Genomic DNA, 17711 nt, shown 5'->3' on the forward strand with positions numbered 1-17711 from the left:
GTTGCACAGCAAAAACAAAAAGAAAAATAGCCAGCACAACTACCTAATACACGGGTGCACGCTGCTGTGGCAAATACAAAGTATGCACAAAAGAAGGTGGCACTTTGTGATGAAAACGTGTCCCTTATCCACCACGCGGAGGTGGCCTCATTTCGGATGGGACCCTAACACTCATTCCACTCACCTCTGCTAGGCATATAGCATCTGTTTCACAGAAGGTTTTCTAAATAGATAGTGGATCCAGCATGTCACCCAGTCAGAGGCTATATGCCCAGCAGAGGTGAGTGAAATTAGTGTTAGGGTCCCATCCGAAATGAGGCCACCTCCGCGTGGTGGATGGGGGACACATTTTGATCAAAAAATGCGCTGAGAGCCTCCATTTTTTTTACCAAGAGTGCTGCTGCAACCTTCTTTTTTTGTACACTTTGTATTTGCCACAGCAGCATGCACCCGTGTATTAGGTAATTGTGGTAGTTTAGCAACCTCCTTTGCGAGTCGAGCATAATCAATCGGGAATAAGTCCCTATCCTCTCCCACTTCATGGGACTTGAGGCCTGCAAGCCAACCATGTTGTCTGAGCCCTCCGCAGCTCTAGGAGCTCTGCCTTGGCTTTTCGTGCAATTCCTGTGGCCCATCCTCAGCAAATATTTTTCCATGTAATCCCACTACCTTTATGTGGAAGGTAGAGCACCCAAGCAGTGGTGAACGATGCAGATTAGCGAAGAAATGCCGGGAACGGGACCGGAGCTGGTGTGGCGTGCGTCCTTACAGCATGGTGCCGGAACCGGAAGTCTGAAGTGGATCTTTTGAGAGGCATCTTCAAAAGGAAAGGATGTCTTTTTAATAACCTTCGCTACTTGAATATCGATCTTTGGAATTTCACTCCAAAGTTCATTATCCTCAGGATTAAAAGGGAATCTAGATCAGAATTAGAGGGCATTCACACTATGTTTTGAGCTTATGGGAACCCAGCCTGTATCTCATTGATTTCAATGAGCCGACCGGAGTCAAACAGTGACTCCGGTCGGCTGATTTTTGACCCGTATAGGGTTTTGTGACCTGACCTAAAACCGTGGCATACCACGGTTTTAGGTCCGGTCAGAAAACCGTATACAGGGAAAAAATGAGCAGGCCGGGGTTACTGTTTGACTCCGGTCGGCTCATTAAAGTGAATGGGTTTCGCCGCCGGTCCTCATCTTAGATAAGAGCAGGAGCCTGAGAAGAGATTATCTATATCCAATGAAGGCTGCATTCACATCACAGTTGCAGCCTACGGCTGCCGGATCCGGCTGGGGGATGGGAAAACCGGGCACTCCCGCATCCCAGCCGGATCCGGCAGCCGTAGGCTGCAACCGTGATGTGAATGCAGCCTTCATTGGATATAGATAATCTCTTCTCAGGCTCCTGCCACTTATCTAAGATGAATAGGGAAGAATTGTTTTTTCTTAGGCTTTAGTTCTGCATACATTTCATCTTGAATGGTCTGAGTAACTGGAGGATCCTCAATATTCATGGAGGATTTAACTGCGCCCAAAAGAATATCCGTATCCTTTGCAGAAAAATAGTACTTCTTATCCTCAATTTCTTTTAGAAATAGTGGGTAATTCAATCTCGGACTCTTGATCAGAAGAAAGATCCAGATCTGAGTCAGGGTCTGAATCCGCAATTACGACAGGTTTAAATTTTTTGGCAGGAGGAGGTTCAAACACCGTGGGGGGAGGTGAAGCTGCCACCACAGACGCTTCAACTTGCTGATTTATGATACTTTTTAATTTATCCATAAATAAAGGTGTTTCCTTTTGCCGTACAGGAGGAAACACAGGGGTTTAACATATCCTTCCTGAAGTTTATCAGAGCAGAGCACACATTTTTTTATTTTAGCTTTGGCTACTTTAGGGTTTTTTTATAGTCCCCTTGTCTGAGAGAAGGAAACTCAAATAAAAAGGGGAACCTCAGAACCCCCCCCACCTTAACCCCTTCCCGCTATAGGATGTATGCATACGTCCCAGCACCCGACATGTTCGCGCGCTCAGACGTATCCATTTGTCCTAGTGATCTCCTGCACTGCCGCAGGCAGCACAGGAGATCGGCAGCGGGACCCGGCTGTCAATCACAGCCGGAGTCTCGCCGCAGCTGCCAGGGCCATGATTACGCCAGTCCCGGCAGCATTAACCCCATAGATCACGCATCTATGGTGTTGACTCCCCCTGTTCACCAATGGTGGCGCCGCGATACAATCGAGGGTCGGCGTTTGTTGCTATGGCAGCAGGAGGTCAGATCATGACCTCTTGTCTGCCTGATATGGAAGCCTGTGAGATCCAGTCACAGGCTGGATCGCACATGCTGTACTGTGTGCATCTGATCGGGTCATACTGTGCTGCTGTTCAAATGTATTGCAGCATAGTATAACCTGTAAAAAAGTGTAAAAAATAAAATAAAAAGTGTAAAAAAATAAAAAGTTCTTCAATAAAAGTATGAAGTGTAAAAAAAAAAAGAAAAAAAAGCCCCTTTCCCAATCAAAGTCCTGTATTATCACAAAAAAAGATCAAAAACACAAATCATATACATAATAGGTATTGTCACATCCGTAATAACGTGTACTATAAAACTATAATGTACATTATACCTCACGACAAATGCCGTAAAAAAAACAAAATAACAAAAAAGCGCAAAATTTGACAATATTGGTACAAATAGCGGAATAAAAATGATCAAAAGGAAGCACATATACCAATAAAAAGTACAACTCATCCCGCAAAATATAAGCCCTTACTCAATGGTGTCGGACAAAAAATAAAAAAGTTACGGCTGTTGGAAAATTAATGGCAGAAAAAGAATTTTGCTCAGAAAAGGAAAAAGAACATAGAAAGCTAAATATAATGGGTATCGCCATAATCGTACTGACCCCCAGAATAAATATAACATCACTTTTACCGCACAGTGTACACCATAAAAAATAAAAAACGCCAGAAATTTTCCAGTTTTTCACAATATTTTGGAGTTTTTCACAAGAAAATGTGTGTGTCCATAAAAATGCACCACTGATATAAAGTACAATATGTCCCGAAAAAACTATCTCAGAATCGCTCCACTCAGAAAAAGCGTTCTAAAGTTATTACCATTTAAAAAGACACATGTCAAATAAAAAAAAATAAAAAAGAGCCTGGTCATTAAGGTAAAAAAAATGGGTCCGTCCATATGGGATTAAGCAAGTGAACCCCCAAAGGGACAGCTTCTTACTGGGCTGGACATCTTAACCTGCTCCGCAGATTCAGAGCGGAATGCAGCTGAATCCATAATGACAACAGAACATGGAAAGCTTACCTTATATGCCCTTTTTGTTTAAATTTGCGCCAGGAGACCATGCTAGGACGCAGCAGCACCCCCAAAAAACGGAAATTTTAAACTCCTGCCACTGGAGGAGGGACTTCCGGCTTCTGGCAATTCCGTCCTGCTATGCACGACTCTGACATCACACGCAGCCGAGACCCCTGCATACCGTCTAACCCTGCTGCATCAACTCCCGGAGCACCCGCCACGGAAGGGAGACAAAGGTCCGGGAGGCACATATACAATATTAAAGGGGTACTCCCTTGGAAAACATTTTTTTTTTTTAAATCAACTGGTGCCAGAAAGTTAAACAGATTTGTACATTACTTCTATTAAAAAAAATCTTAATCCTTCCTGTACTTATTAGCTGTTGTATGCCCTACAGGAAGTTCTCTTCTTTTTGAATTTCCTTTCTGTCTGACCACAGTGCTTTCTGCTGACCTCCATTTTAGGAACTGTCCAGAGTAGGAGTAAATCCCCATAGCAAACCTATTCTGCTCCGGACAGTTCCTAAAATGGACAGAGGTGTCAGCAGAGAGCACTATGGTCAGACAGAAAGGAAATTCAAAAAGAAAAGAACTTCCTGTGGAGCATACAGCAGCTGATAAGTACAGGAAGGGTTAGGATTTTTTAATAGAAGTAATTTTCAAATCGGTTTAGCTTTCTGGCACCAGTTGATCAAAAAAATTAAAAAAAATTTCCAAGGGAGTACCCCTTTAATATTGTATATGTGCCTCCCGGACATTTGAGTACCCCTTTAAACGACCCGGAGCGGACACAGCAGGAGGGGGACAGGAGAATCGCTGACCTGCACCACCTGGCAACACCTGGCAAAAGAAAACAGCTTATGCCAGCCCTAGGACCAGGAGGTAAAACCTCATACTTCCTATAGGAACAGGAAAACACTGAGGGGTTATCCGGGGAGGGGCCTTTTGAAACTCTTCTATGCTTTCTGTTCCTATAGGAGGAATGGGGGACAATCTCATGTGGTGCTGTTGGGATGATGAGGAGAAAAGGTTTCATAAATACCCCTCAGTGTCTGTTACATGAGCTGTTTTGGGCAGCCCCCACATACATGTGCGACCCCCGCTCCATTCTATCAGAAATTGGGGTCCCCATTTTCGAACCCCAGAGGTCGGACCACCCTCAATCAGCTTGTGTGAAGAAAGGGGATAACTTTGCCAAATGGCACAAACCATTTAAAGGGGTACTCCGGCCCTAAGTCATCTTATCCCCTATCATTGCGCACCCACCATTGTAAGCTCTCCACAGCGCTGGAGGCTCCGAGTGTGCATCGTGATGACCACGGGGCCGGAGTATCGGGATGTCACGACTCCGCCCCCAAGTGACTTCACGCTCCGCCCCCTCAATGCAAGTCTATGGGAGGGGACGTGATGGCCGCATGCCCCCTCCCATAGACTTGCATTGAGGGGGCAGGGCGTGATGTCACGGGGGCGGAGTCGTGATCGTCACGCTACACACTCAGAGCCTTCAGCGCTGCAGAGAGCTCACAAAGGTGGGTGCACAATGACAGATTGTGGGGGTCCCCAGTGGCAGTACCCCCACAATCATACATCTTATCCCCTACCCTTTAAGGCTTATTACACAGGCCGAATATTGGCCTGTGTAAAAGTGCCAATCACCAGCTGATTTGGTTGTTTTAGCCTGTCAAAAAATAAATAAATTTAAAATATACCCCCACACATGTTCGGGCTGAGAGACTGATCTTCGCATGATTACTGAGCCTTGTAATAGGCTTTGTACACTGAACCATGTGATTGGTGCTCATTTATACAGTGGCACAGTCTATCTAAAGGGCCTTAGTGTAACCCAGCCCAAGGCTCTACCCCAAGTGTATGTGCACATTTTAACATGGGCGTAAAATGTGTGGAATGTCCACTGGTATTTTTTTGCACATTAGCCCACATTCATCCGATGGGCACTGGGACTAGTCGGAAATGTGCCGTCTTATAGAGGGCAATGTATTTTCAAGCAAAATCAGCAGAAAGAACAGAAGTGTCTATTCCTTTTTGCGCACGTCGGAATTGGGATTTCCATGGCAGAAACATCTGCCGTGGAAATTCCACCGTGTGCACAGTGCAGCAGAATCCCATTGAAATCATATCTGTGCAGAAATTTTTGCGGAATTATGGACATTCTGCCATGTGAACATTGCCTTAAGGGGGCTTTTCAGGATTAGAAAACTTAGCTACTTTAGTACAGAAGCACCACCACTCTTGTCCCCAGTTTATGTGTGATATTGCAGCTCGGTTCCATTAAAGTGAGTTGTGCTGAGTTGCAGTACTAGACACAACCTGATAACAGAGGAGGTGCTGTTTTAGAAGAAAGTATATATGCTTTTAGCGTTATATGGGAAAACCACATTGATTTCCACATTTAAAAAAATGTAGGGGGTGATTTATTAATAGTGATGTCTCGAACATAAAATTTTCGGTTTGCGAATGGTGAACGCGAACTTCCGCAAATGTTCGCGAACCGGCGAACCGCCATTGACTTCAATGGACAGGTGAATTTTAAAACCCACAGGGACTCTTTCTGGCCACAATAGTGATTTAAAAGTTGTTTCAAGGGGACTAATACCTGGACTGTGGCGTGCTGGAGGGGGATCCATGGCAAAACTCCCATGGAAAATTACATAGTTGATGCAGAGTCTGGTTTTAATCCATAAAGGGCATAAATCACCTATTATTCCTAAATGGTTTGGAATAACATGCTTTAGCCCCCTTTAGGCAGCACATAGAGCCCCCCTTTAGGCATCACATAATTAGATCCCCCCTTTAGGCAGCACATAGATTCCCCCATATTAGGCAGCACATAGGTAGAGAATCCCTTTAGGCAGCACATAGAGCCCCATTAGGCAGCACATAGTTAGATCCCCCATTTAGGCATCATATAGTTATATCCCCCCCTTTAGGCAGCACATAGATTCCCCCATGTTAGGCAGCAAATAGTTAGAGCCCCCCTTTAGGCAGCACATAGATTCCCCCATATTAGGCAGCACATGGTTAGAGCCCCCCTTTAGGCAGCACATAGAGCCCACTTTAGGCAGCACATAGAGCACCCCTTTAGGCAGCACATAGATTCCCCCATATTAGGCAGCACATAGTTAGAGCCTCCCTTTAGGCAGCACATAGAGCCCCCTTTAGGCAGCACATATTTAGATCCCCCCTTTAGGCAGCACATAGATTCCCCCATATTAGGCAGCACATAGTTATAGCCCCCCTTTAGGCAGCACTGGTTTTATTTCACAGCCAAAAAAGGTATTTTTTTATTTTATTTGAACAACTGTCGCACCAAATGTGATTTGCACTAGTGGGACAATGAGCAAAAAAGGTTGCCAGCGGAGTTCCCCTTTTAAGCAGAGGTCCCCAACCAGGGTGCCTCCAGCAGTTGCAAGACACACGGACTGAACTTATAGCCTTTTTAATACTGTAGTTAGTTGTTTGAAGGACCTTAAGTTTTACACTGGAGTACCCCTTTTAACCAGCGGTCCCCTCCCAACCAGGGTGCCTCCAGCTGTTGCAAGACACACGGACTGAACTTATAGCCCTTTTAATACTGTAGTTAGTTGCTTGAAGGAACTTAAGTTTTACACTGGAGTACCCCTTTTAACCAGCGGTTCCCTCCCAACCAGGGTGCCTCCAGCTGTTGCAAGACACACGGACTGATATTTGAGCCCTAGAAAGGGCTTTTTTGGGTGCTGTCCTTAAAGCAGATGTTAGACTAGTGCTTTAGGAGTAAAGTGGACCCTGAATACACCACCTAGCAGCAACCTAGCTATCGCTTTCCCTATTACAGCAAGAGCAGCTTCTCTGTCCCTCCACTTCCTAAGCCTGCAGCATGCCGAATGAAGGTAAAATGGCATCCGTGCAGGAGGTAGGAGGGTCTGGAAGGGAGGGACTGCTGCTGATTGGCTGTAATGTGTCTGCTGACTCTGACTCACAGGGTCAAAGTTTACCGCAATGTTAAAGTATAGGGGGCGAATCGAACTTCACATATGTTCGCCCGGCGATTCGAACGCGAACATGCTAAGTTCGCCAGGAACTGTTCGCCGGCGAACAATTCGCGACATCTCTATTTATTAAAACCTGTGTGGAGGAGTGGTGCAGTAGCCCATAGCAACCAATCAGATTGCTTCTTTCATTTATCACAAGCCTCTTTTAAAACAAAATAAGCAATCTGCACTACTCTTTCTCTACACAGGTTAAATTTCCCCCATAGTTTCACCTAAAATATACCATCTACCAATGATTTCAATGGAAAGCACACAGTTGACTTTTCACATACCCTAATAACACCTGGTGAATATAAATATGCGCATGCGGCACTGAGGTGAGGTGAATAGGGTGCATTTTGCACTGAGATAAAAACTGGCGCATTGTCACATCTGTCTGCATCTTGCCAAAAACACTATGCCAGAGATGCCATTCATTTAAATTTTGTGAGCACTAATTTCAGCCGACCCAAACGTGTGGTTTGCTGCGTTATCCAGTCCACTGAAAATAGCGTAAAAGCCCTGAACATTGACCCATTTGGGCTATTGAAGGCTCCTTTCACACTACAGGTACCATCCTGCTTTTTTACTGCTGTTATTTTACAATAACGGATGAAAAAACAAACAAAAAAAATGGATGCAATAACTGGTAATAACGGATGATAACTGATGACCATGATCCGTTATTTTTAAGGGTGAGTTCACATGGCTGTATGTTCCCATTTTTTTTATCCCCGTATCCATTCCGCACTTGCAGACTGTAAACGGATTAAAAAGGTTTAAAAAAAAATCCCCTTCATGTCAATGGGATTTTTTTCCAATCCTTTTACATCCGTTTGTACCCGTCTGCACTTATTTCCATTTTTTTGATGGAAGAAAAAAACGGCACATGCAGTATTTTTTCTTCCGTCAAAAAAACGGAAGAAAAAAAAGATAGAGTAAATTTAACATTGAAGTCTATGGAAAACGGTTGAGCCTTTAACCTCTTAAGGACACAGGGCATACCTGTACTCCCTGTGCCAGGTATAAAACGCGGGGTCATGCTGTGATCCAGCTGTGATCTCCCGGCGGCTAATGACAGCTGGGACCCTGGGCTAATAGTGTGCTGCACTGATCGTTGTGCCACATGCTATTAACCCTTTAGACGCGCCGTTCAAAGTTGATCGCTGCGTCCAAAATGAAAGTAAAAGCTTCCCGACAGCTGTCGGGCTGATCGGGACCATCGTGGTGAAATTGCGATGTCCTGATCAGCTAGAACGCGAGCGGAGGTCCCCTTACCTGCCTCCGTCGCGTCCAATCGGCGATTGAGTGCTCCAAGCCTGAAATCCAGGCTTGAACAATCGACCACCAATTACACTGATCTTTGCCGTGTCAATGCACGGCAATGATCTGTGTATGAGATTGGTATGTGCAGTGTAAAAGCCACCAGGGGGGCTATAACACTGCAAAAAAAAGTGTAAAAAAAAGTGAATAAAGATCATTTAACCTCTTAAGTACGTAGGGCGTACTTGTATGCCCTTCGCCCGGTGTTTAACCCCTTAAGGACACATGACGTTCTCATACGCCTCCATTTCTGAGTCCTTAAGGACACATGACATATGAGAACGTCATGTGCTTTACCGGCCCCCTGCAGCCATCTGGAGCGGAGCCGGTGCCCGATGCCTGCTGAAATCGTTCAGCAGGCATTGGGGCATATCGCCCAGGGAGGTCATGATGACCCCCCATCTCGGCGATGGCCGCAGATCGCTGGACAATTCAGTCCAGCGATCTGCGGCGGATTCCGGGTCAATCGGGTCTCCAGTAACCCGGTGACCTGGAATTACTGGCTGATAGCAGCCATAGCCAGCAGGGGTGAGGTGGCACTGGGCACCTGCTGCGGGTGTCACTCCCGCAACCCACTCCGCCCCTCTTCCGGAGGATGTGAGCGGGTGTGGGAAGAAGACCCCGGGTGCTGGGGACCCCGATCCCTGGCGTCCCTGTTGGGATCGGGGCCCCAGGAGCGACGGCGGCGGGACTGACCTGCGCGGCGTGGATCAGCAGCAGTAGGAGGTGAGTGACAGCTTAGCTTAGCAACAGCTCCCAGCATGCAAAAAGGGCATGCTGGGAGATGTAGTTATGCAACAGCAGGAGGCAGACCACCACAACTCCCAGCATTCCCTTATGGGCATGCTGGGACTTATAGTTTTGCAACAGCTGGAGGCACATTTTTTCTATGGAAAAGTGTACCTTCAGCTGTTGTATAACTACAACTCCCAGCTTGCACAATCAGCTAAAGTGCATTCTGGGAGTTGTAGTGGTGCATCTGCTGGTTGCATAACTACAACTCCCAGCATGCCCGTTGGCTGTCGGTGACAGCTGAGAGTTGTAGTTTTGCAACAGCTGAAGGCACACTGAGTTAAGTAGCAAACCAGTGTGTCTCCAGCTGTTGCATAACTACAATCCCCAGCATCCCCAGCCAAAGTAGTATGCCTCCAGCTGTTGCATAACTACAAGACCCAGCATGCCCTTCCGCTGTCCGTACATGCTGGGGGTTGTAGCTTTTGCAACAGCTGTAGGCACACTGGTTGCAAAACACTGAGTTTGTTACCAAACTCGGTGTTTCACAACCAGTGTGCCTCCAGCTGTTGCAAAACTATAACTCCCAGCATGCACTGATAGACCGTACACGCTGGGAGTTGTAGTTTTGCAACAGCTGGATGTTTCTCCCCTCCTAATGTGAATGTACAGGGTACACTCACATGGGCGGAGGTTTACAGTATGTATCCGGCTGCAAGTTTGAGCTGCGGCAAATTTTCTGCCGCAGCTCAAACTGCCAGCGAGAAACTACTGTGAACCCCCGCCCGTGTGACTGTACCCTAAAAACACTACACTACACTAACAAAAAATAAAATAAAAAGTAAAAAACACTACATATACACATGCCCCTACACAGCCCCCCTCCCATCCCCAATAAAAATGAAAAACGTCTGGTACGCCACTGTTTCCAAAACGGAGCCTCCAGCGGTTGCAAAACTACAACTCCCAGCATGCACTGATAGACCGTACATGCTGGGAGTTGTAGTTTTGCACGACTGGATGTTTCTTCCCCCCAATGTGAACGTACAAAGTACACTCACATGGGCGGAGGTTTACAGTAAATATCCGGCTGCAAGTTTGACCTGCGGCAAATTTTCTGCCGCAGCTCAAACTGCCAGCGAGAAACTACTGTGAACCCCCGCCCGTGTGACTGTACCCTAAAAACACTACACTACACTAACACAAAATAAAATAAAAAGTAAAAAACACTACATATACACATACCCCTACACAGCCCCCCTCCCCTCCCCAATAAAAATGAAAAACGTCTGGTACGCCACTGTTTCCAAAACGGAGCCTCCAGCTGTTGCAAAACTACTACTCCCAGTATTGCCAGATAGCCACTGACTGTCTAGGCATGCTGGGAGTTTTACAACAGCTGGAGCTGTTTGGGAATCACTGGCGTAGAATACCCCTATGTCCACCCCTATGCAAGTCCCTAATTTAGGCCTCAAATGCGCATGGCGCTCTCACTTTGGAGCCCTGTCGTATTTCAAGGCAACAGTTTAGGGCCACATATGGGGTATCGCCGTACTTGGGAGAAATTGTGTTACAAATTTGGGGGGGGGGGGGTATTTTCTGCTATTACCCTTTTTAACCCCTTAAGGACCAAGGACGTACAGGTACGTCCTTGGTCCTGCTCCCGTGATATAACGCGGGGTTCGGGATAGCCGCGGCTAATCGCGGCATCCCGAACAGCTTACAGGACAGCGGGAGGGCCCCTACCTGCCTCCTCGCTGTCCGAACACCGAATGACTGCTCAGTGCCTGAGATTCAGGCATGATCAGTCAAGCGGCAGAATCATCGATCACTGGTTTCTTATGAGAAACCAGTGATCAATGATAAAGATCAGTGTGCGCAGTGTTATAGGTCCCTATGGGGGCTATAACACTGCAAAAAAAAGTGGGAAAAAAAAGTGAATAAAGATCATTTAACCCCTCCCCTATTAAAAGTTTGAATCACCCCCCTTTTCCCATAAAAAAAAACACAGTGTAAATAAAAATAAACATATATGGTATCACCGTGTGCGGAAATGTCCGAATTAAAAAAATATATTGTTAATTAAACCGCTCGGTCAATGGCGTACGCGCAAAAAAATTTCCAAAGTCCAAAATAGTGCATTTTTGGTAACTTTTTATATCATTTAAAAATGAATAAAAAGCGATCAATAAGTCCTATCAATGCAAAAATGTACGTATTAATTTTCCAGCATGTAGTTATGATTTTTTCCAGAAGTACGACAAAATCAAACCTATTTAAGTAGGGTATCATATTAATCGTATGGACCAACAGAATAAAGATAAGGTGTCATTTTTACTGAAAAATGTACTACGTAGAAACGGAAGCCCCCAAAAGTTACAAACCGTGTTTTGTTTTTTTCAATTTTGTCGCACAATGATTTTTTTTCCATTTCACCGTAGATTTTTGGGCAAAATGACTGACGTCATTACAAAGTAGAATTGGTGGCGCAAAAAATAAGCAATCATATGGATTTTTAAGTGCAAAATTGAAAGAGTTATGATTTTTTAAAGGCAAGGAGCAAAAAACGAAAATGCAAAAACGGAAAAAACCCCGGTCCTTAAGGGGTTAAAAATGTAAAATTTGGCTTCAAATTTTGGGGGATATTTTCTGCTATTACCTTTTTTAAAAATGTAAAATTTTGGGGAAACCAAGCATTTTAGGTAAAAAACTATTTTTTTTTTTACATATGCAAAAGTCGTGAATCACCTGTGGGGTATTAAGGTTCACTTTACCTCTTGTCACGTTCCCTGAGGGGTCTAGTTTCCAAAATGGTATGCCATGTGTTTTTTTTTTTTTGCTGTCCTGGCACCATAGGGTCTTCCTAAAGGTGACATGCCCCCCAAAAATCATTTGTCGCTTGTTCCCTTCTGAGCCCTCTACTGCGCCCGCCGAACACTTTACATAGACATATGAGGTATGTGCTTATTCGAGAGAAATTGGGTTTCAAATACAAGTAAAAATTTTCTTTTACCACTTGCAAAAATTCAAAAATTGGGTCTACAAGAACATGCGAGTGTAAAAAATGAAGATTTTGAATTTTCTCCTTCACTTTGCTGCTATTCCTGTGAAACACCTAAAGGGTTAATACACTTACTGAATGTCATTTTGAATACTTTGGGGGGGTGTAGTTTTTATAATGGGGTCTTTTATGGGGTATTTCTAATATGAAGACCCTTCAAATCTACTTCAAAACTGAACTGGTCCCTGAAAAATAGTGAGTTTGAAAATTTTGTGAAAAATTTCAAAATTGCTGCTGAACTTTGAAGCCCTCTGGTGTCTTCCAAAAGTAAAAACTCATAAATTTTATGATGCAAACATAAAGTAGACATATTTTATATGTGAACCCCAAAAAAAAATATTTTGAATATCCATTTTCCTTACAAGCAGAGAGCTTCAAAGTTCAAAAAATGCTAAATTTTCATTTTTTTTCATCAAATTTGGGGATTTTTCACCAAGAAAGGATGCAAGTTACCATAAAATTTTACCACTAAGTTAAAGTAGAATATGTCACGAAAAAACAATCTCGGAATCAAAATGATAACTAAAAGCATTCCAGAGTTATTAATGTTTAAAGTGACAGTGGTCAGATGTGCAAAAAACGCTCTGGTCCTTCAGGTGTAAAATGGCCTGGTCCTTAAGGGGTTAAAACGGGGTCACATAAAATTGCGATGTCCCGATGAGCTAGGACGTGAGTGGAGGTCTCCTTACCTGTCTCCGCGGTGTCCAATCTGGGTTTGATTGCTCCAAGCCTGAGCTACAGGCTTGAGCAATCGAGCCCCTATCTCGCTGATCCATGCAAAGCTATGGCTTTGCAGGGATCAGCATAAGAGATCAGTGTGTACAGTGTTATAGTTGACAAAGGTCATTTAACCCCTTCCCTAATAAAAGTAAGAATCCCCCCGCTTTTCCCATAAAAAAAAAAACTGTGTAAAAAAAGTGTAAATAAAAATTAACATATGTGGTATCGCCGCGTGCAGAAATGTCCGAACTATAAAAATATATTGTTAATTAAACTGCATGGTCAATGGCGTACGCGCAAAAAAAATTCCAAAGTCCAAAATTGCATATTTTTGGTCACTTTTTATATCATGAAAAAATGAATAAAAAGCAATCAAAAAGTCAGATCAATATAAAAATGGTACTGATAAAAACCTCAGATCACGGCACAAAAAATGAGTCCTCATACCGGCCCGTACGTGGAAAAATAAAAAAGTTATAGGGGTCAGAAGATGACAATTTTAAACATATACATTTTCCTGCATGTAGTTATTTTTTTTAGAAGTACGACAAAATCAAACCTATATAAGTAGGGTATCATTTTAATCATATGGACCTACAGAATAAAGATAAGGTGTCATTTTTACCGAAAAATGCACTGCATAGAAACAGAAGCCCCCAAAATTTACAAAATGGCATTTTTTCTTCAATTTTGTCGCACAAGGAATTTTTTTACCGCTTCGCCGTGGATATTTTGGTAAAATGACTAATGTCACTGCAAAGTAGAATTGGTGGTGCAAAAAATAAGCCATAATATGGAATTATAGGTGCAAAATTGAAAGTGTTATGATTTTTAGAAGGTGATGAGGAGAAAATGAAAATGCAAAAACGGAAAAAGCCTGCATCCTTAAGGGGTTAATGTCATCCGTTTTCATCTGTTTTTTCAATCCGTTTTTTTTTATCTGTTTTTACTTCTGAGCATGCCCAGAACAAAAAAAATGTTTTTTTGGTTTATTAACTGTACAATAACGGATCCCAACGGATAACATCCGTTTCCATCCGTTATTGTCCGTTTTTATTTTTGAAGGGAGAAGAACGGGACGGGTCTAGACGGCCGTGTGAACGCAGCCTAATGTTTTTCTTTCTTATAAAATCTGATGTTGTTCATCTGTTATCATCCGTTATTACCAGTTACATCCGTTTTGGTATTTTTTAATCAGTTTTTTAACCTTTTTGTTTGTAAAGCTGTACTGAGCATGCTCAGTACAAAAAAACATGTTAAAAAACCTGACAATAACGGATGATAACGGATGGTTTTTTTTTTGAACATCCGGTTCCCATAAACTTCAATGATAAATTTAAAGCACAACTGTCATGAAATTTTGGTGCAATAACCTGCACACTACTGTGTGCAGGTGGTGTGTAAAGCAATATTTTTACTTCATATTTGCAGGCTTTCATGACTGCAAAAAAAGCCACTGAAGGTCGGATAGGCGTGGCGCGAGGTACGCGATGCCCCGCCGCCAGGCCCACGCCTACCCCGTATGTCCACGCTGGGACCTCTGTGTGATTGACACACAGGTCCCAGCGCATGTGCCCTTCAGCTAATCTAAACTGCGCGCCGCTGTGTGCTATCCAGCAAGCGCTCGCTGCCGCCGCCATCTTCCTCCTCAGTGCGCCTGTACAGTGCTAGGTGCAGAGAGTGCGCTTCCTCTCTGTACCTAGTATCGAGAACTAACCTGATTGTGTGCTGCTCTGCGCAGACGCACTGAGGAGGAAGATGGCGGCGTGAGCGAGCGCTTGCTGGATGACACACAGCAGGTTAAATTAGCTGAAGGGCGCATGCACTGGGACCTGTGTGTCAATCACACAGAGGTCCCAGCGTGGACATACGGGGTAGGCATGGCTGCGGCGGGGCAACGCGTACCACGCGCCACGCCTATCCGGCCGAAATTTCATGACAGTTGTGCTTTAAACCTCCGTATTTTCCACAATTTTTTTTGCCGGACCAAAAATTAGTGCATGCACTGTCTTTTGTGCCGGCAAAAATAACTAAGGCCCCTTTCACACTGCATAATTACTTCGTTTTCGAAGTTCCGTCAGAAAATCGGCAGTAAAACGGCAGTTACAAAAACCTATACGGCCGTTAGAAAATCCCATTATAGTCTATGGGATTTCTCTAATAGCCGTTTTAACCCGTTATAGCCCATTATTAATAACGGATGGGCCGTATAGGATTTTGTAACTGCCGTTTTACTGCCGATTTTCTGACTGAACTTCGAAAATGCAGTAATTATGTAGTGTGAAAGGGGCCTAACATTAGTAAAAACGGGCATGCCTGATGCAAAAGGATGTTCAAAAAATACCATTGACATGAATGGGATTTTCTGACGGCTGTTTTTAGGACTTTTTGCCAGGAGTAATAAAGGAGGTTTTTTACAGGATATCTGTAGTGTGAAAGGGGCCTAAATTAATGGCATCCGTTTCATCAGAATCCCGTTTTCGGCAGAATGATGGCAGAATGTCTGACGGAAGCCCTAGCACAGTGTGAACCTAGACCAGTGTTTCGCAACCAGGGTGCCTCCAGCTGTTGCATAACTACAACTCCCAGCATGCCCTGACAGCCTGGGAGTTGTAGTTTTGCAACAGCTGGAGGCACCCAGATTGGGAAACAGTGACCTAGCCCAATAACAACTCCACCATTTTCTTATTTTCACCACAATTTATATCCACATGTTGCCCTGTCACATAATATTGCCAGTTTTTATGCAGCCTCACACCCCAATCTCCCATAATCAGTGCAGACCCCCTATATAGCATTTCTGAGGTGCAAATATCAGTGCAGACCCCTATATAGCATTTCTGAGGTGCAGAGACAACCTGAGCCCATCACCCTAAAATAATGATCCAGGATAAAACTTATGGACAGCTGTGCTGAGTAGTGACCGCCATTTATTATCCCCATCACCCACACGATATTGGAGGGGAGGGGATGTCCTGTCACACGTCCTCACATGATTTCCCGCCCATTTCTCTCAGAGAGATCACTTCACTCCACAGATCACTTCCACTGAGGAGCCAGGAGACGCTATCGCCTCATTGTCCTCTCCCCGGTCACCATGTTCTATGCAGTGCGGAGAGGCCGCCAGCCCGGTGTCTATAACAGCTGGTGAGCAGCGGGGGCGGACATCTTCTTCTCTCCTCACATCTTCTCTCCTCACATCTTATCTCCTCGCATCTTCTCTCCTCACATCTTCTCTTCTCCCGGGTTATATGTGACGCAGTTACCTCACATTTGTAACTATAATACGTATTGGAAGAATCATTACATGTATAGATATCAGGGCAGTGCTCGGAGACCTAGACTAGCCCAGTATAGAGCAGCGGGAGGAACGCCCATGCTCAGCAAATGGCCGCCATTTTAGGAAAGTGGTGCGCAAGATGGCGGCAGCGGCGAGGAAAGTAGACTGTGTGGGGCCAGTGTAAAGAATAGTTTATAAAAATAAGACGTAATAAGTTGTGTTTATTAGGAAAATCATTGGTTGTGTAATCTATACTGTGAGACCGAAAAGGTAATAATCTCCTCCAACATGGCTGACTATTCGTGGGCAGATGAAGGCGCTGTACAGAGAAGGGTGAACCCTGGTGACATTATACAACATTTCAACCCCTAAATCTGTTGCAGAAAATCTGCATCAAATCGGGTTGGTCTTAGGGATATGTTCACACTGAGGAGATTCAGAGAATACCTCACTAGATCGGGTTTGAATGATCTAAACATCTGATCTTATGTCTGTGGAGATTGGAGACCTGGGCAGCAAATTACCATTGATTACATAAGAAAATCCATGTGGAATTTCTAGTTGATTTTCTGTAGCTTGACCAAGGTCTCAACCCCCTTTTACATTACAGGTATCATCCTGTTTCTTTAGGCTAGGTTTCCACTGCCACAGCTTTTTCCTACATTTTGGCAGTTTTTCTGGCATTTTTGCCTTTGAGTGGAAATTGCATTTTTGGCCCCTTTGATTATTATTTTTTATTTTTTTTTATTTGTTGGGTACCAAAAAAAAATAAAAATGCAGTAGGGATTGGGGAAAAAATTATTTAACAACATTTTTATTTTTTATAACAAAATTTTGATTAGTTTTTAACCCCTTAAGGACTCAGGGTTTTTCCGTTTTTGCACTTTAGTTTTTTCCTCCTTACCTTTTAAAAATCATAACCCTTTCAATTTTCCACCTAAAAATCCATATTATGGCTTATTTTTTGTGTCGCCAATTCTACTTTGCAGTGACATTAGTCATTTTACCCAAAAATGCACGGCGAAACGGATAAAAAAAATCGTGCGACAAATTTAAAAAAAAAACCCGCCATTTTGTAACTTTTGGGGGCTTCCGTTTCTACGCAGTGCATATTTCGGTAAAAATGACACCTTATCATTATTCTGTAGGTCCATACGGTTAAAATGATACCCTACTTATATAGGTTTGATTTTGTCGCACTTCTGGAAAAAATCATAACTACATGCAGGAAAATTTATACGTTTAAAAAT

General features: G+C 43.8%; 2 protein-coding genes across 9 annotated transcripts in view; one reads left to right on the forward strand and one right to left on the reverse strand.

Moving 5' to 3' along the window:
- Positions 1-17711, reverse strand: part of LOC130361297 (ribonuclease H1-like) — a 280103-nt gene that overhangs the window by 103064 nt on the left and 159328 nt on the right. Inside the window, exon 1 of one of the 8 annotated variants that reach the window (XM_056564100.1) lies at positions 16366-16577. The exons of 3 other annotated variants lie outside the window; for them this stretch is intronic. In XM_056564100.1, the coding sequence (XP_056420075.1) occupies positions 16366-16367 (2 nt within the window). In that variant the 5' untranslated portion in view covers positions 16368-16577. Of the gene's footprint in view, positions 1-16039; positions 16267-16365; positions 16578-17711 lie in introns of those variants that run through there. 4 more of the 8 variants (XM_056564097.1, XM_056564104.1, XM_056564103.1 and 1 more) reach the window with 4 other exon arrangements.
- Positions 16176-17711, forward strand: part of LOC130361299 (ribonuclease H1-like) — a 93326-nt gene continuing 91790 nt past the window's right edge. The window contains exon 1 of the mRNA XM_056564107.1: positions 16176-16328. Within this exon, the coding sequence (XP_056420082.1) occupies positions 16279-16328 (50 nt within the window). The 5' untranslated portion in view covers positions 16176-16278. The remainder of the gene's footprint in view (positions 16329-17711) is intronic.

The sequence above is a fragment of the Hyla sarda genome, chromosome 3, assembly GCF_029499605.1.
Source record: "Hyla sarda isolate aHylSar1 chromosome 3, aHylSar1.hap1, whole genome shotgun sequence".
NCBI lineage: Eukaryota > Metazoa > Chordata > Amphibia > Anura > Hylidae > Hyla > Hyla sarda.